Source organism: Tauraco erythrolophus, chromosome 2 (assembly GCF_009769465.1).
Source record: "Tauraco erythrolophus isolate bTauEry1 chromosome 2, bTauEry1.pri, whole genome shotgun sequence".
NCBI lineage: Eukaryota > Metazoa > Chordata > Aves > Musophagiformes > Musophagidae > Tauraco > Tauraco erythrolophus.
In genome coordinates this window covers 72,911,177-72,930,958 of record NC_141466.1, presented here as the reverse complement: position 1 = coordinate 72,930,958, position 19,782 = coordinate 72,911,177, and the positions used below count along the sequence as shown (strand labels likewise).

Sequence of the window (19,782 nt, the reverse complement as noted above, 5' to 3'; positions counted from 1 at the left end):
GGAAGACAAGAAACTGAACAAACTCCTGCCTGTTTCCAGCCGTGAGATCCAAAACGTGATTAAGTACAGAGGAATGCGATTCAGGGACGGCATGAATGGAGCGGGCGCTCTGCAGAACCCCTTCTGCGTTACGGCTCTTACCTCCTCACGGGACAGCAAGAGCAGAGGCACAATCGCACTTCTCCCTGACAACTTTCCCAACTGCTATTTTGGAAAGTATCTCTGGTTACTACAACTCGGGATTAAAAACATGCAAGTGCTCTCTGCTGCTTCAGTTCGCCTCGTGCGTTCGGCAGCACTTACTCACTCGTGCTGTTTGTGCACCCTCTGAAACGAGACAGAATGACAAGATCCCGCCGGGACCGAAAGCAGCCGCCCATTGAGTCTCCAGTGGAGCATCAGGAGAGGCCCTCGCACCTCGTCACTGCTCCCTTCCAGCGGCAGGTTTACGCCAAGCCACCGGACCCAACCACTGCCGGTCCGCATTTCTTTGGGAGGGCTCCAGCAGACTTCCATAGCGCTTATCCTCCACCATAGAATCACAGAACGGTTTGGGTTGGAAGGGACCTTCAAGAACATCCAGTTCCAACCCCTCTGCCACAGGCAGAGACACCTTCCACTACACCAGGTTGCTCAAAGCCTCATCCAACCTAGCCTTGTACACTTCCAGGTATTGGGCAGCCACAACTTCTTTGGGGTCATCCACAACCATCCACTAGACACAACATTACAAAGAAACGCAGCAACCCACGTTCCTCGGCCACTGACTGAGCCACGCTCAATCCTCTCAGCTCTGCCCGCTGAGCTCAGCACAGACGGCAAAAGGCAGCAGGGGAGGGCTGAGTGAGCCTGGAGAAACTGGCTAATGCTCTGCTAGTGTGAGGAGAGGGATTTTCTCTCCTTCAGATAGAAACCAGGTCTTCTGCAGACATCAGCTCTGCACTTTGGGCTACTTTTTACTGCATCCACCCCATCACAACAGGAAGCACCACCATGTTATTCAGGGATTTGTCTCTTACCTGACAGTCACCATGGAACAGTGCAATTCACCAGAGCAAACAGACTTCCAAGAAAGCCATCCTGATGCACAGCCATGGCCATGCCTGCCAAGCATGGGTAAGGTCGTCTTCACGTCCTATATCTGACGTCAGCACAGACCCAGCCTTCCTTTCTGAAATACCTACTGACAGATGAACTCCATAGGTATGGAGGTCTGGTTCCCTACATGACTTTAGAACATCTAAACGACTCTCTCAGGAGCCTTTCTAGGTCTGACATGCTCCAGGAGGCCCATGAACGTGGCTCTGAGTGTGGAGGCACCAACTCAAAGCTTATTCTAAAGCAATGTCTGTCTACATTAGTGAGTTGAACCATACTCAGGTGTGTTTCTGGCATTGGAACAAGATAATTTACAGTATCCAAGTGCCAGAGTGCTGCCTGGCAGGGCTCTGACACATTTCATCCAGCCTGTGCCCCGGCACACCATTCCCAACACTGCGTGCAGCCACCAGCTCTTGGAGGCTAAGAAAACCTGCTACCACGGAGGCAGGCGTCTTCATGCCAGCTGCCCTCAGTGTCAGGGAAATCCTCCATGTGCATTTACCAGCACAGACACAGCCTTCATGCTACAACGCTTGTCAGCTTAACCAGAGAAGGCCTTTAAGGGTGCTAGCATGGTGGGTAACCAGATGTGGTTCTTTCCTTAAATTTAACTCGAATAGGCAGTTTGGTCTTATTCTACATTATGCTACTTGGGTGGTTCACACCGGCCCTCCCGAAGGTGGTCTTGCTTTTATTTCAGAGAAGTTCTCTGGTTATGAGTATAAATGAATGTCATTCAGGCAAGTTGGGTCACATCAGCTACACAGCTGGCAGACGTAACTGTCAGTCCTGAGAGTTTGCTGACCATGCAGAGAGCCCCAAGGCGTGCTCTGCGGATGGTCAGGGCCATGCCACGTACGGCGGCAGCTGGCTTGCGGTGTAGAGGCGTTAGGAGGAATTCTTCACAGTTTTGTTCAAATGCATCAGTACGTGACAGTGGGAGTCACCCGGACGTGCACCAGTGATCCGCTTCAGAGAGGCGCACTGGACCTTTGGCTGACGCAAAACTGGATGAAGAACTGAAGAGCAGTCTCAGAGTCAGACATCAACATGATGAGATGTCTTCAGCTCAGGGCTCTTCAGGGTCAGGAATGCTCCACTCAAAAGTTTCCACATCTCTTGGGAAAGGTCGCAGATATCACTCCAGCCCTTCTGGAGTGATACCCACTCCTGGCTCAGCTTTGCTACGGCCATCGGTTAAGAAGGTTGACCTCATTAAAGGTATGTGTACAGCTGCCCTTGCACTTCTTGAGGTATCATCTATACACTCTAGATCTGAACGGTGGGAGGAAAATGGGAACTCCTGACTCCCTCTCCATGGGGTTAAGAAGCAACTCTCCCACAATTTCCATGACTTCACGAAGATTGTTGGGTGAGAGCGCGTCCACTTTTCCTGATTGATAACATAACCATGAAACTCATGAGCCCGATCTGCTCTGCTACGTCACATGGTTCCCACCATCTTCTGAGAGGAAAAGATTTCCATTCCCGTGTTTAAACACTCCCATGTGAGCTTCTCTGCTGTGAGGCCACTTCTGTGCCTGTTTGGCATTAGAGAAGTTCTCTTGTGTTGGAGTACGAGCGCTTGATGCTCTTCTGCATTTGTTGTACGAATTGTACTACACGCCAAAGACATCGTACATGTGATGTACATCTTTGTGAATTCCTTTAACGTTCTTCTGAATATTGAACAGCACAGCTCCAATGACTGCTCATTTGACTATAAAACAAAGAGGTTTTAATATTTAGCAGATCATCCAAGCCTCTCACCAGCTGTGACATGAAAATGGTCCTGTTGTAAATTAGGATCTACTCTTCATGAGTTGGGACACAACAATCTTAGCAGTAGCAGAGAATAGCGTGGTGGACTATGAATACCATGTGGCTTAATGCTCCATTACTGGAATAGTATCGCTACACAATGCACTGTTTCTCAAGGGTGTGACCAGGACCAGCCCCATTGATTCCAAGGAACAGTGTGGCAAAGGGCAAGACAGTAAAGAAACTTTCAAAATCTTGATTGGAGACCAACTTGCAGCCCAGAAAGCCAACCGTGTCCTGGGCTGCATCCAAAGCAGCGTGGGCAGCAGATCGAGGGAGGGGATTCTGCCCCTCTGCTCTGCTCTAATGAGAGCCCCCCTGCAGTGCTGCGTTCAGGTCTGGGGTCCCCAACATCAGAAGGACATGGAGCTGTTGGAGCGGGTCCAGAGGAGGTCACGGAGATGATGCGAGGGCTGGAGCACCTCTGCTACAGAGACAGGCTGAGAGAGTTGGGGTTGTTCAGCCTGGAGAACAGAAGGCTCCAGGGAGACCTTCCAGCAGCCTTCCAGTACCTAAAGGGGCTACAAGAAAGCTGGAGAGGAGCTTTGGACAAGGGCATGTAGTGACAGGACATGGGGCAACGGCTTTAAACTGAAAGAGGGGAGATTTCGATGAGATCTAAGGCAGAAATTCTTCCCTCTGAGGGTGGTGAGGCACTGGCACAGGTTGCCCAGAGAGGCTGTGGCTGCCCCCTCCCTAGAAGTGTTCAAGGCCAGGCTGGATGAGGTGTTGAGCAAGCTGGTGTAGTGGAAGGTGTCCCTGCCCATGGCAGGGGGTTGGAACTGGATGATCTTGAAGGTTTCTTCCAACCCAAATCACTCTATGATTCTATATTTCCATTCTGTTGCCTCTGCTCCTTTCAGTGGATACCACTGAGAAGGTCAGTTTTCTTTCCTTTCTTCCATTAGAGACCTGTATGTGTTGATGAGGTCCCCCTGAACCTTCTCTTCTTGAAGCTAAACAGGCTCAGCTCCTTAAGCCTCTCCTCCTATGGCGGATACACTGGTTCCTTAATCATTTTTTTGACTCTTCCTTGGACTTGCTCCAGTCTTGCTCCAAAATCTTTCCTGTACTATGCCTCAGCATAGTTGCCAGGAGCTTCTGCTCCATGATCTTTCCGGGCACAGAGGTGAGACTGGCTGGCCTGTAGTTCCCCGGATCTTCCTGTTTTCCCCTTTTTAAAAAGGAGGGTTATGTTTCTCCTTTTCCAGCCAGTGGGAACTTCACCAGACTGCCATGACTTCTCAAATATGATGGATAGCATCTTAGCAACTTCACCCACCAGTTCCCTCAGGACCTGCAGATGCACCTCATCAGGTCCCATGGACTTGTGCACCTTCAGGTTCTTTAGATGGTCTCGAACCTGGTCTCCTACAGTGGGCGGTTCTTCATTCTCCCAGTCCCTGCCTTTGCCTTCTGTGACTTGGGCTGTGCAGCTGGAGCTCTTGCCAGTGAAGACTGAGGCAAAGAAGTCATTGAGTACCTCAGCCTTCTCCATATCCTGGGTAGCCAGGTCCCCTGTTTCCTTCCGGAGAGGGGCTATGTTTTCCCTAGATCTCTTTTTGTCACTGACATATCTACAGAAGTTTTTCTTGTTGCCCTTGATGTCCCTGACAAGATTTAACTCTATCAGGGCTTTAGCTTTCCTATCCTGATCTCTAGTTGCTCAGACAATTTCTCTGTATTCTTCCCAGGCTACCTGTCCTTGTTTCCACCCTCTGTAGGCCTTCTTTTTGCGTCTGAGTTGGTCCACGAGCTCCTTGTTCATTCAAGCAGGCCTGCTGGTGTTCCTACCTGACTTTCTTTTTGCTGGGATGCACCGCTCCTGAGCTTGGAGGAGGTGATCCTTGAATATTATCCAGCCCTTCTTCCCTCCAGGGCTTCATCCCATTGTACTCTACCAAGGAGATCCCTGAAGAGGCTGAAGTCTGCTCTCCTGAAATCCAGGGTAGTGAGCTTGCTGCGCACCCTCCTTGTCTCCCTAAGAATCTTGAATTCTACCATTTCATGGTCACTGCAGCCAAGGCTGCCCTTGAGCATCACGTTCCCCACCAGCCCCTCTTTGTTGGTAAGAACAAGGTCCAGCAAAGCATCTCTCCTCGTTGGTTCCTCTACCACTTGGAGAAGGAAGTTATCATCCATGCATTCCAGGAACCTCCTGGATTGCCTATGCCCTGCTGTGTTGTCCCTCCAACGGATATCAGGGTGGCTAAAGTCCCCAGTGAGGACATGGGCTTGTGAACATGAGGCTGCTCCTATCTGCCTATAGAGGGCCTTATCCATTCGATCCTCCTGGTCAGGTGGTCTGTAGCAGACCCCTACTACTATGTCCCCTGTCCCTGCTCTCCCTTTAATCCTGACACATAAGCTCTCAGTTGGGACCTCATCCGTCCCCAGGTGCAGCTCCATGCACTCCAGCTGGTCTTTGACATAGAGGGCAACACCTCCTCCTCTTCTCCCCTGCCTATCCTTCCTAAAGAGCTTGTATCCTTCCATTCTGACACTCCAGTCACAGGATTCATCCCACCATGTCTCCGTGATGCCAATAAGATCATATTCCAACAGGGGCACACACACTTCTAACTCCTCTTGCTTGTTCCCCATGCTGCACGCATTGGCATAGAAGCATTTAAGTTGGACCCCAGATGAATCTGACTTCCTGGCTGAAGCGGCTGTAATTCCTTTCTGCTGCTCTTCAGGTGCTTCCAGCATATCTTTATCAATCTTGATATTACCCCTCTCCCTCTTCGAATCTAGTTTAAAGCCCTGTCAATGAGCCCTGCTAGCTGTTGTGCCAAGACCCTTGTTCCCCTCTGAGAAAGGCAAGTCCCATCTGGTGCCAGTAGGCCTGGTGCCATGTGGCCCATCCCATTATCGAAAAAGCTGAAATTGTGGCGATGACACCAGCCACAGAGCCACATATTAATCGACTGGATGCATTTGCTTCTTCCAGTGTCACTGCTTGCAACTGGAAGGATAGAAGAAAAGACAACCTGTGCCCCAGATCCTCTTACCAGCTTTCTCAGGGCCCTGAAGTCTCTGTTGATCGACCTTAGACTCCGTGTTTCAGCTTCATCACCTCCCACATGGAAGAGCAATAATGGGTAGTAATCCGAGGGCCGTACCAGGCTAGGAAGTTTCCCAGCGACGTCTTTAACCCGGGCTCCAGGGAGGCAGCAGACTTCCCTCTGAGCAGGGTCAGCCCGGCATATTGGACCTTCTGTCCCCCTCAGATGGGAGTTGCCTGTAACTATTACCTGTCTTTTCTTCTCTGTAGAGGCAGTCTTGATACTGGGGGTTGTCCTCTCTGACCCTGGTGACTCCTCCAGTGCAGATGGACCCTCAGCCACAGCATCCATCGATGGGCCTTCCACCTCCAGAGCTTCATACCTGTTGTGCAGAGACACCGGGGAGGGGAGGTGGGCAAGGAGGGGGGTCACCTGTTGCCCCGAGCATGGATTGGCTGCCATTCTTGGCTTCCCTTTGAGCTACTGTCTTCTGCCTTGTGGGTTGGGGATACAGAATCCGCTTCATCTTGGGGTTCTTTTTATGGCTCTTTGTGTTTTTTCCTTCTTTGTCTTGCCAATGGAAGGATGTAAAGCTTCAATTCCTATGGATCAGCAATGTGTCCTTTGTTTGGTCAAAATCTGCCTTCTTGAGTTTCAGATCGGTTTTGGTTCATCATTGGTTTCAACAGAATGGGACTGGACAGAATGTCAATGTGTTGACATTATTTTAACAGTCAGTTTTGCCTCTCTTATTCTCCTCCTAACGTAGTGTTCCAGGGAAAGAAGGGAGGTAAAATTGGGCAAATTCTTCCTTTGATCTCATATTTACCCTTTTTAAAAATCCATAATCCAGATGAGCAGCAGAGGAAAAGTGAGCTAATAGAAGGCTGCATTTCCATGCAGATGATTATTCCCAGCAATGACGCTGGCTCAGAGAATGACACATGATACAGCATTCCACTTGCACGGTTGGAAGTTGGACAACAGGGATGGTGGTGTCTTGGTTGTCCTCCTTCCTCCAGGAAATTCCTTGAAGATCGCTGCCACATGCTGCGATCTGCTCCCTTCATGAAGCCAAAGACCTTCTGCAAGGTGCCTCAGCAAACCCGGGGATAGATCTTCACTGGCAGCACCAGCTGAAGAAGAACTGGGCTCCCACAGAAGACGCACACTTACCACCATTTTCTTTTTAAATTGATGGCAGAACTTCAATAAAAGGCCATCCAGGGGTCATCAAAAGCCAACTTCAGCACATTAGAACTGAAGTGTTTTCAGCAACAGAAGTTACCCAGAAATACACATTACCTTACAAAAAACGAGTCACCAGAATTTCCAATTCATGCATCAAATATCCAATTTGCGTATCTGACAAACAACACATAAAAAAACCCCAACAATGGGCAACACAGGATTAATCTTCATTAAAGCTTTGTGTATAAAGAAAACCACGTTTGAAAATGCTGAAAATTTGTTCTGCTGGAGAAAAGACGTTGAACATCTGGCTCTTTCCCAGGAAAGCAAAAGGGCTCCCTCTGGAGTGGATTCCGAAATTAACACAGGATTCACATTTTAATGGGTGGGCAGAGAAAATGAAAATCAGTAACAAAGCAAATGCGTTCTTGTCTCTCGTTAGTTTACTCATCCTGTTTACAATGAGCACACTGGGAGTAATTCAAGGAGACTGTATCCTGACTGAATGATATGGATCCATGCCCAGAATATTAAGTCATTAATTAGTTTTCATGCATGGACTTGTATGTGGCAGGGAGGCAAATTAAAGGATTCCTGAAGAGACAGGAAAGCTTTCTTAGCATGTAAGACACTGCAAAGAATCCCCAACAAAACACATTATGAAGCCAGGTGAGAATCAACATTTTCAACCCTGGATGATCATGCACGATTCTATAAAAGCCTAATGAACACAGCCACCGGTTGTGTACCCACCGCAATAAACTTGACTTGAAAAGGAGAGAGGAATAACTTCAAGGACATACACAAAAACATGCTCTACTGGAAGCTGATGAAGGCTGTTTGCAAATTTACCAGTTCGAAAGACCCTCCATTCCCATGGTTTATTCGTATACAAGCCAATCAACAGAAGAAAGTTTTCATGCAGAAAGAGAAAAGAGTGAGATCACCTACAAACTGAGGTCAACTTACTGCCTGCTTTTGCTCTTCTTCCTACAACCGTTGGCAAAAGAAAAAGGTGAAAAGAGAAACAGGAGAGATTAATTATCATATGAAAAGGAAACAACAAACACACAAAATACACAACAGAACCCAAAGAAAGAACACAACAGGGAGAAACATCTGCAGACACCAAAGGAAACAAGGACCTCCAAGGTAACAGCTGTGGTAGGAAAGCAAAGGTGACATTTGTTCCATTCTCAAAAGAAGACTCCTGCCTAAAACGGCCTTCAGTGCCGGTGAAAGTTGAACACGCGGAACGGGTGTCAGCACGGACATCTTGGCTATGGGACAGGATATCCAACTGGTGTCTTTTCTTTTACGCAGAACCTTTACTGGCTTCTCTTCTTGCCCCGGGCTCAGAAATGCCTCTCCAGCTGCCTCCAAGCCAGGAGACACCAGACTGCCATCCTCTAAAGTTTGGAAATGCCATCCAGGGCACATACCCGCTGCATGGCACTCAGTTCCCTGCGTGCAACAATCTGTCATCGCAGGCCCAAACTGTCAGAGTCTGAGCGCCAAAACAACTCCTTTTTGGTCAGAGAGCACCCGTCACCACCGGGTCTGCAGTGACCATGGCACATGGGCCTCAAAAGAGCACATTAACGAGCAGCAAACAATCAGTCTGGAATGGGAGGGGAAGAACTGAGAGGCAGGAGCTCCCAAAACTAGGAGTAAGGGAAAAGATGCCGAGAAAACCATTCCTTTGCAGTGCAACGTCTGTCAATAGGAATCACTACTAATTTGAAAGACCAAAAAAGGTGAAATATGGATGAATTTAATAGAATCACAGATAGGTTTGGGTTGAAAGAGACCTCAAAGATCATCCAGTTCCAACCCCCCTGCCATGGGCAGGGACATACCACTACACCAGGTTGCTCAAAGCCTCATCCAACCTGGCCTTGAACACTTCCAGGGCTGGGGCAGCCACAACTTCAACTCTTAACCTAGAGCAGCTTCTTCTCACTGGCCACTGTCGTCAATGGTGTTTTCCTGAGTGCGGTGAGGGCACCACACAGATATCTGAAGGGAATTCCACTTTTCTGAGCAGATACTTTTGTTTGCTTGTCCCAAGACTCAGGGTTCTTTCAGGCGTGTGTTCCAGCTCTGACATAGCAGATGTTGGGTACGGCTCAACACTAGCTGCCCTCCCCATGCTCCCACATGTTTCCAGTTGTTCCTCCTACCAGTGCTGGGACTCACAGGACCAGATGGTGAGCCAGGTCAGGGAAAAGATCTTAAAATGATCTCCACTCTACAAAAAAAGTTGTTAGTTTGAAAAATGAGGCTTTAGCATTAACTACAGATGTGAAAAAAAAACCTCTGGAGGCGCGGAGCTTTGCTGGAAGGACTGAGCTGTTACGAGATAAATCATCAGATCGGCTCGTGAGGAAATTACCGTTGAGGAAATGGAAAAAGTGAAATGGGATACGTCTGCTGAGTATCCGTGTAGCTGAGAGCAAAAGTCCTGCAAGAAGGCAGACGATCATTGCTGTGGACCACTTATGAGGAGGGTGCCCGCTAGCGGCACTGGGTGTATTCCAGGACACTTCAGGAAAAAAGGAAAAGTGAAGCCAATGGCCTGGATGAGGAAAAGGAGTTTAAAAAATACTGGAAGAAAGTCAGTGAGGACGGTGCTGACGGGTTGTGGCCACTGATGAGCCCAGACAGACAGGCTGCCTCTCACATGTGAGGGGTTGATCTGCTTAACCAAAGCCTGGCTGGGGTGGGCAAGGGGACACAAGATCGGCAAGCCAGCGCGAGCCCTGTGGTGGTCACAGCAGCAGCCCTGTGGGCTTGGAGGCTACAGCATTCAGTGAAATTGTGCAAGAGCCTGTTCTCTGGCATGATCTGCACACGTCCATGATGTTAAATCCCTTATCGCCCTGACTGGGGTGGCCCTAACCAAACTATCTCCTGGGAACGGGTCCGGGCACCCGATAACCTCTCGGTGGTGGTTGGAGCTGGTTTGGGAAAGCGCTGGTAGCTCTGATCCGAAGGCACATCAGCGACCGCACCACCAGCAGAGCAGGTAAGCAAGTTCCTGTCCAAGGAACGCTGTTTGGCACTAATGAGCTCACCCGGACAGGTACAGCTGAGGTCCCTGCCAGGATGACGCAGCAGAAGATACCAATGACAGCACCCAGTGAAGAGCTGAAGGGCCAGAACTTCTCCTTCGGAGAAAACCACCAACAAATTCCTGCAACTGAAACCTCCTAACAGGAGTGTCCACACGCATTGGCAACAAGATATGGAAGGACACTCGATGCAAAAACCAACCTTAACTCTAAATTGCAACGCTGTGGGCAGGTCAGTGTGTGGGCTAATAAACATCAGAGCAGGACACTAACAGTGGGGTTTTGATGACCTCTGCACTAGCGACCAAAATCACAGAATCACAGAATGGTTTGGGTTGGAAGGAATCTTCAAGATCATCTAGTTCCAACCCCCCTGCCATGGGCAGGGACAATAAATAGTCGAGGGCCTTTCTCTGCTCTGAGGTCAACTACCGCAGCACAGCTCGCCACAGGACAAATGGACCAACCTCCAGAGAACAAATACAGTGGCATGTAGTGATAGGACACAGGGCAATGGCTTTAAACTGACAGAGAGGAGATTTCGATGAGATCTAAGGCAGAAATTCTTCACTATGAGGGTGGTGAGGCAGTGGAACAAGTTGCCCAAAGGAGTTGTGTCTGCCCCATCCCTGGAAGTGTTCAAGGCCAGGCTGGATGAGGCTTTGAGCAACCTGATGTAGTGGAAGGTGTCCCTGCCCATGGCAGGGGGGTGGGAACTGGATGATCTTTGAGGTCCCTTCCAACCCAAACCATTCTGTGATTCTATGGAACACACAGAGAATTTCCTCTCTCTCCTTTCACAGAGGGAGCTGCGGTACCGAACTGTCAGATAACCAGCGGTAGGTACGCTGAATCCAGCTCTAAATGGTGAAACGAAGGCAGCAGTAAAAATGCAAAAAATGCTGCATCATAAAATGGAAAAAAACATAAAAGCTTAACAGCTGATGTGAATTATAAATGAAAATTTGCGAAGTGCACCAAATGATGAGAAGCTAAAACCTCGCGGGAAAAATTCGTGTCTGGCGGAGCTAAAACCACCAGAAAGGAGACTGTGAAACGAAAACAAGTATCAGGAACAAAACAAAGCCTTGAGGTGGTGTCTCTGCTTCTTACCAGTCACGGTAAAATTCTTAATACGGGAATTAGTATTTCTATTCTGTATTTGACTAACAGGACTTTCCCCGTGTAGTTTCTACCAGCGAACAGTGAAGCTCTTTCCACTAATAATGAGAAAAGGTGTTAAATAGCATTTACTAGAAATAATATTTTAGATCAGCAGGCCTGGGTGGCTTGCAGTTGGGATTCTGAAAATAATTACATGAGGAGTTATCCGGTCCAGTGACGGTAATTTTTAAAAAATCTTGGAATAGGCAGGACTGGAATGTGCTATGTTGCACTGATATTCAAAAGGGAGGTAAGACATCTTAAATAAGCATAAACATCTTACCCTGTCATTAATTTACTCAAAACAACAGAAATGCTGATACAAGACTAAACTAATGAGTAATATACAAAGTGTTATAACTTCATGGAAAAGAGATCTTGCCAAATAAACCGGATTTTGTTACTTGAATGCATTACAAGTTTTGCTTCCAAAGGAACTGCACAGATGTAACATATTTTCACATCTGCAGTTCCTTTAGAGGCTAAACTTGCAACACGCTGTCATTAACCAGTTAGCACTACACGAAATAAATACAGCATTTTACACGGAGTGAGATCTGGATAGCTGACAGCTTTCAAAAGGCACTCCCTGGTGCAGAAAGGCACAAAAAGGAAAATAGTGTCGAAGAGCAGTGAATCTCCTCCTGTAACTCTCTGCACAATGTTGCTAAGATTCAGGGAAGAATTCAACATATAGTTTGTTTTTTTTCCAATTTAAAAATTATATTAAAAATCTGGAGAAGGCAAAGAAATCAACCATAAAAAATACTGAAGCACAGTATTGCGAGAAGCTCAGAAAAGCTCTACCTGTTTAACTGATTTAAAAAGAAAGATTGAGAAGTGCCTTCGCTGAGATGAGTAAGTATCTGCGTAGGAAAAAAGCCCAGGGTGCTGAAGTACTCCTTAATGTGATGAAGAACCACATGTACCAAAGCCAATGGGTGTAAGCTGAAGCTACATACATTAAAACTGAAAATGAGGCATAAATTTTCAACTGTGCGAGTAAATTTGCATTGGCAGCGAGTTTTCCATTTCTGATTTCTTCAGTTCGAGAACAGATGTCTTTCTGGAAGATGCTTTAATCAAAGCGGAGCTGCCCGGCTCCAGAGAAAGCAAAGAAGGGGAAATGCAAAGAACCGTGTTATGCAACACGTAGACCAAATAATTACAACAGTCACAGGCTCGTAGGATAATTCAGGTCGGAAGGGACCTCAGGCGGTCTCAGGTCCAGCTCCTACTCAGAACAAGGTCAAGTTAATCTCAGAGCAGGTTGTCCAGAGCCCCCCTGTCTTGTTGGGTCTTGAAAACCTCCAAGGATGGAGACGGCATAGCCTCCACTGCTCCACTGCTTGAGCATCCTCATGGGGAAGAAGTTTCTCCTTATATCCAGTTCTATTTGCCCTTATAGTTTTTAAACAATTTGGGGAACTGGGGGTGTTAATTAAAAGATACTAGATTTAGAAATGAAAAGTCTAGTCAGAGGCAGCTTCTAAACTAACCTTCTCTGTAATACGGCCTAGAAGATGTCATTGGGTGGTGAGGGCGGTAACGGTGGTGAAGGCAGTGAGGCACTGGACCAAGTTGCCCAGACAAGTTGTGGCTGCCCCATCATGGGAAGTGTTCAAGGCCAGGCTGGACGAGGCTTTGAGCAACCTGGTGTAGTGGAAGGTGTCCCTGCCCATGGCAGGAGGGTTGGAACCGGATGAACTCGAAGGTCCCTTCCAACCCAAACTGTTCTATGATTCTATGATTAAAGTCCCTGTCAAGCTCATAATTGAACTGCATGATTCCACTTGGCAAATGAGTCCTGAAAACATAAGTTTATCACATGTGAGTCAGTCATGGTTCCACTCCTTCTGCTCTAATCCTCCTTCCTCCCTCCTGCATCTCCCCAACTGCAGCTTGTGCTTGTGCCATATCCCGCAGTCCCCTCCGTGCTCTCCTCATCCACATGTTGTTGACACTGATATCCTCTGCTACTCCACACAACGCCACATCCATGTGTCCAACCCATCGGGCAAGAGGAAATGCCGACTGTTTGGGCAGTTGGGAGATGAGAGTGTGATGGCCACGTGGGCAGAAGAGTCCAGTGTGCTGCCTGCCTGGCGGGCGGGCAAAGGTCTGCAGGTTGCTCTGGAGCTGGTGTGCTAGATGGCTTTGGAGCAGCACATCTGAGAAAGACAGTCCATCTGGCCTTCAAGGCTTGCCGGGTGGAAGAGCAGAACGTCAAGCCAGCCGACAGAACAGCCGGTCACCCTCATGAGATGACGGCACGTACATCAGGTCGTGTCTTGTGAAGGCTCACCAGTGCTTTGAAGATAACAGTGTCTACAGAAAAACTCCCATCAGAGCTTGTCACCATGTTAAAGCAGATACCCAAACTGACCTTGTTATGAAGAGGCTCCTCAAACATGCACAAGAAAAGAGCTCAGACTGTGGTCACCCGAACTACAAAGAATCAAACTGTTCCTGATGCAACAACTTTTCGTGCTTCTCGAAATCTGTAATTCAGTTTTTGATGCCCATTTTTAGAGATATCACATTTCAACTTACAAAGGTTTAGGGTCTGAAGAAATCCCGGTGAATCTAGCAAGTGATTGTCTTCAGTATTTTTAGAAGACAGACACTAACAGGCTGAACAGGAAAAAACGACAGCGTGCAGAACCACTGACTTGAAAAAAAAATTACTGCCCAAATATGATACTATGTGCTCATCTGCACAGGGAAAGGAAATACAACAGGTGCCTCTGCAGAGCACCAGATCACAGCCGCTGCTGTTCCAGAGCATGAGCCTCATCTAAGAGTGATGGCACTTCAGATTTACAGATGATGTGAATTCATTATCACTTTCAAGTGCAGACAAGCTCTGAATTTCTCTGGAGCTCTGAGGATGTGCTAATCCATAAACCCTGCACTGCTCCTCTCGCTGCCGTCGCTGCCGTCTCTCTCCCACCTCTTCTGTCACCTGTGGTATCTTTGTTGCATCTCATCTTAGATCAAAAAATCTTTGAGTAGGGACAGTGTTTTGCCATTCACTTTAGAGAGAGCCTCTGGTCCAATTTAAAGAAGGGAAAGAATAAATTCATAATATTTCAGACTATTGTCATCAACTATGAGCTGAATGCAAAATAATAACAGACCCTCATGAGGAATTCAAATGACAACAGATACTACAGATCAGAGCCAATGCCATCAGTTGGAAGAACAGAACTGGTACACGGCACGCAGTCCATTACCAAAACTAATACTTCATTAAAGCCTTCCAAATCTTACAGGTTCTCAATATTTTAACCAAAGCAGCAGCATACGAAGCTGAAAACCCATTAACCATCCGCACCAACACGCAGAGCCAGCACGGAGACAGCTTTTTTGCAAATCCCTTCTATGCCTCATGAAGTATTTATAAGGGTAGGACAGAGCAGCAACAGGGAATTCCTGACCCGGGGAAGAGGACACATGGCATTGCCGACGGGAGATGCCTTACTTTGAGCAGTTTCATTAGCCCTTCGAGCTGCACCATCAGTTCTCTTCGGCTTTCTTGAAGTGCAGACATCCTCTGTTCTAACTCATCCTTTCTCTGTCTGTTCAAATCACAAGAAAGAAAGAGTCAGAAAATAAACTCTGGGTATTTCAAAACCACTTCAGGAAATTCACCCATTTAACTGTGTCTGGTTTTCATCGCTTCCCCCTGCTTCCAAATGAAAAAAAATAGAGCAAAGCACAGTACTATGACCACAAAACCTGTACGTAACAACCACGCTTTTCACATAAAATCCAATCTACACTCAGCACCTTGGCAGTAGAAAGCCCTTTTCAAGAGCACTGCATTTGCAGAAAAAAAAGCCCGCTTTTTCCTTCCTGTTAAGAACCTTCTCAACGTCAGACCCAGGCATCCTGCAGAGCTTTCAGACAAGTGAGAATGAACCATGGGAGGAAAGACAGAGAGAAAAAAAAAAAAAGAGGAGAAAAGGCTGCAGATGTCTGGAAAGGAAAAGTGATCACCTGTCTGGAAGGAGACTTGGCAGAGCTATTTCTGTCCACCAATGTGACGTATAATCTCTGACATATTTGCTGTACCAGAACCCAGGTAACGAGAAAAGGAGATAATAAGTGACCTTCCCTTTCCTTGGCATCAGAAACCCACTGTATTTCTACAGATATCTGTGAGGTATTTAAGGAAACATGACTGTATGGTTTTATTTTATACTTAAATCAGAGTCTGGAAAAGAAACTGGCCGTCTACTTAGGCCGAACAAATGCGTTGAGTACGGCTTGTGTGCATCACAGCGACGGTGAGAGTGGCACACCGTAAGCGTTCAGCCCAACCAGAAAACTAAAGACTACCTCACAGAATTCACTTGTTTCTGTGCTGGTTATTAACAAGGCAGGAGACCACAAAGTGTTAATCATCCTGGGTATTTCTTTCAACAACTTTTTGTATTTTGAAGAATATCATTATTAAGCACCGAAACATATCACAAAAATAAGGCAATAAAGAGATGATTACACACGTCTGGTCACCCAGGACGTGCTAAAAACCCACCACAGACAGAGCTTCATCTGTCTGTACGCTCCTTTGTCTCTCTCCAGGTCAGTGCAGTCTGTGGCTTTCATTCTATAGCTGTTCAATATCACATTCTGGTTAACAACTACAAATAACATAAAAATCAACATATTAAACAAGTATAGCTCTGCAAATGTAGTTGTTAATGAAGAATTGACATCAATGCGTACGTCTGCTTTTGGTTGATGTTACTCAATTTCTTTTTCAATGACCTTCAGTGAAGAAAGAAGCTGTTTGTCAATGACAAAAGGTGTTAAATGAGTAAAAACCAGCCTCTAGAGACAACTGGGGAGACGCAGCGTGGCCTAGAGGTCCTCACGGGCCTCCTGCCCACTCACAAGCAGAAGAAACCCGGCACGTGTGCCAGAGCAGGCAGGGAGCGGCCAGGATACCGGATCCAGCCTGGTGTCACCAGGGCTGCGCTCAGCAGCAGCGCGGCAGAGCCGGCGCACCTTCTGCACTGGGCTCTCTGCGGAGTTTTACACCCGGGACAGGTCCATTTTCCATGGATTGATTTTTCCTTGCTTTCACAGCCTGAACTCCACACAGCAACTGAGATGATTTGGTAATGTGCGCTTCCACTGATTAGTCGGCATGGTCAGCACCTTCCGCTCGCTGGCCCCCTCCTCAGCTGGGACTGTCACATCACCAGTCACTGGCTCATTGTGAACTTCCACTGTGATGTCATGCAGCCAAGAAAACAAGTGTGCACTTTGAATTTATTAATGAGAGTGACATTCGGTGGTCAGAAAGCTGAGCCCAGCTCATCGATAGCAGCAGTGAGACAACTGACTTGGTATGGCAGCAGCCGTGCCATCCGTGCCGGAGGGATCCAATAGACATAGGGAGAACCTGCCAGAAGCTAAAGGGATGGCTGGAGATCTGGGAAACCTGCTTTAGAGAAGGAAACTGAAGAAGTTCAAGCTGTTTAGATGAGGTTGAGAGGGGAGGGAATGAAAATCTCTAAATACTCACACACAGAGAGGAATATGGCAAAAGGTCTTTTTAGAGCCTCAGATTTTGCAGTGTGGGGCTGGGTTGTACCTTGCAGCCGCTGCCCGCAGCCACTCCGGCCCTTCGGTGAAAACCTGGAACCAGCCCTGGGGAGAGCGAGAGCTGCGGCGCTCCTACGAGGGCAGGAAAAGTCCACCCCAGCGAACAAAAGACAGTGCAGTTTGCAAAGAGCTGCTGCTGCCAAGAGCTTAAACTTTAGAACCTACTTGAGGTTACAGATGGCGTTTTCGAAGGTTGAGCTCTGAATTAACTCGTAAGAGAAGATGAAATAAAACAGGGCCAGAGAATGCCCCGGTGACTGCCCGAACCATGAAACACTTTGTTCTACAAATACTGACATTTTTTCCCTGTCACTCCAAAACGCAAACTCAATCAAAGAGGCTTTGAAGATTATTCTCTGCTTCGGATGCGCGTCTGACTGCACGTAGGGATGAACATTGAGAGTTCCACTGACTAATCACATAACTGACACTCATCTTCAGCTCCACTCCTTTGGATAAGGAGTGAGAAGCACCAATGCCATTTTGGCTACTTTTTTCCTATTGGTTTCTCCTTTGCAGTTTTCTGAACTATACAAACAGAATTCATTTTAAGAGACGTTTTTGTTTGCTCCTAAATCCCCTTAAACCCAAGCAAATTGCAGTGTGCTGTCACCTGTCAGAGTCCACCAGTTTAAACTGACTTTTAGGTCACTGAAGATACGCTGGTGTCACCCCTTCCCCAGGAGCAGCTGGTGCTCTGGAGCAGCCCCCACGGCCTCACTGGCCGCAGCACCGATCACACACGAGCTTTAGGTATTTCTTTTACCGTAGAAGCCTGAGCTCAGCCAACAGCGTCGGGTTCTGCTGTGCCTTCTCCGGGGTGGGCTGAGAGGCTTGTTCGTGTTCCAGCCTGAGACGCTGAATTTCCTGGAGTATCTCCCTACAGAAACAACAAAGGGAAGATTAAAGAAGAAAAAGGTCAGCCTCTGCGCTGCTCCTGAACACCCTCCCAGCCCTTCAAGGGCTCTTCTGTCAGTCTCCGGCCCAAGAACAGTGATTTTGCTCGTGTGTGAGTGGCACAGAGTCGAACCCACGACAGGCTGCCCAGAGAAGTTGTGGCTGCCCCATCCCTGGAAGTGTTCAAGGCCAGGCTGGATGGGGCTTTGAGCAACCTGGTGTAGTGGAGGGTGTCCCTACCCATGGCAGGGGGGTTGGAACTAGATGGTCTTTGAGGTCCCTTCCAACCCAAACCATTCTATGATTCTATAATACACAGAGCACGTCACTTCAGTAATAAGAGTACGGAACCACTCCTGTGCCGCGTGCTGGCGATGTCTCTCCAAATCCTTTCCTGTGGAACGAGAAGAGCCTCTTCTAAGAGGAAAAAGTTCTGTTTTCAGTGTAACCTGTGCTGCAGGAAGGGCTCTGAAGCGGCACTGCCTGCAGCTGCAGCCGTGCTGGCACCACTGAGCTTCCTGCCCACCTTTCCCAGGGCTCCGGGCAGGTCATTTGGAATAAGGAAAACAACAGCTCACAGCGACAGAGACAAAGCCCCAAGGGCTCACAGCGGCAAGGTGATGGCAACTGGCCAGGAGCCCGTTTGAAGCCGCTGCGCTCTGCATAGCTGGAGGTGGGGGAATGTGGCCCCGATGGCCACCAACTCGCTTATTAAAATGGAAATTAAATCCTTCCAAGAGTGCAGATTATCATCTCTGATTCTCTCCCTCCTGCTCTTTTTAGAACCGTGAAGTTTCACCTCAGCACTGACTGAGATCTCCCTTATCTGTGATCTCGACCAACAATTTCAAATCCCCGCAAGGTCTCTCGGAGCAGGAGCGTACTGAAGCGATGATGCTTATGGGCTGCAAGGCTGGAGCTGCTCCCGAGCTCTCCAGGAACTGTTTCTCCTCCAAACTAACCTGGAGAAGTACTTTGACCCGGTGTGCCAAGGGTGCCTTGGCAAGGGGCTGTGCAGGCAGCAAGCTCACGCACGCCGGCAAGGTGCAGTCAGAGCGCGGGGAGACCCGAGCACGGCTCCGAGCCCAGCACATCATCGGGCACCCGGAGAGGCTCTGGAGGGAACCCATGGGCTGCCTGTGCCGTACTGCGCACGGAGTTTGCAATGGCCCAGCAGTTTGCTCTTCAGTGCAGCACCCTCTTAGCTCCTCTCAGTCAGAGAAACATGAACTCGAATGTGGGTGCAGAAGAAGCAGCTGAGTGCAAATGCAATACTGGGATAAAACCAGAGTGATCCCTTCTTCACAGTCCCTCTGGAGCAAGAATGATCAAATCATTGAATCACAGAATGGTTTGGATGGGAAGGGACCGTTAAAGGCCATCTTGTCCAAACCCCTGCCATGGGCAGGGACATCTTCAACCAGATCAGGTTGCTCTGAGCCTCATCCAATCTGGCCTTGGATGGTTCCAGGGACGGGGCATTGATCACCTCTCTGGGCAACCCATTCCAGTGCCTCACCACTCTCATTATAAAAAATTTCTTCCTTCAGTATTGCTGGGGGAGGGGGAGCACAGTTCAGCCCACCGCTGTCAGCATGGCGCCAGTGCCAGCACCGAGGGTCCAGAGGCTGAGGAAGGATCACAGGTATGTTCAAATGAACTTATGCTGCCACCCAAGAGAACCCCTGTCGCTCCAGCCAGCGAGTCGGCTTTGTCGGGAGCCCAGCTAAAGTGTATGTACACCAACGCACGCAGCATGGGAAATAAACAGGATGAGCTGGAGATGCGTGCACATGAGCAGGGCTACGACCTTATTGGCATCACGGAGACGTGGTGGGACGACTTCTATGACTGGAGTGTCAACATGGAGGGGTATAAGCTTTTTAGAAAGGACAGGAAGGGGAGAC

The 19,782-nt window shown here is 48.2% G+C and overlaps 1 protein-coding gene across 1 annotated transcript in view; it reads right to left on the bottom strand.

Moving 5' to 3' along the window:
* DTNB (dystrobrevin beta) overlaps window positions 1-19,782 on the bottom strand; it is a 198,504-nt gene that overhangs the window by 42,687 nt on the left and 136,035 nt on the right. The window contains exons 13-15 of the mRNA XM_086625810.1: window positions 17,745-17,858; window positions 14,844-14,940; window positions 8,091-8,111 (exon numbers count right to left, since the gene is read on the bottom strand). Of these exons, the coding sequence (XP_086481936.1) occupies window positions 8,091-8,111; window positions 14,844-14,940; window positions 17,745-17,858 (232 nt within the window). The remainder of the gene's footprint in view (window positions 1-8,090; window positions 8,112-14,843; window positions 14,941-17,744; window positions 17,859-19,782) is intronic.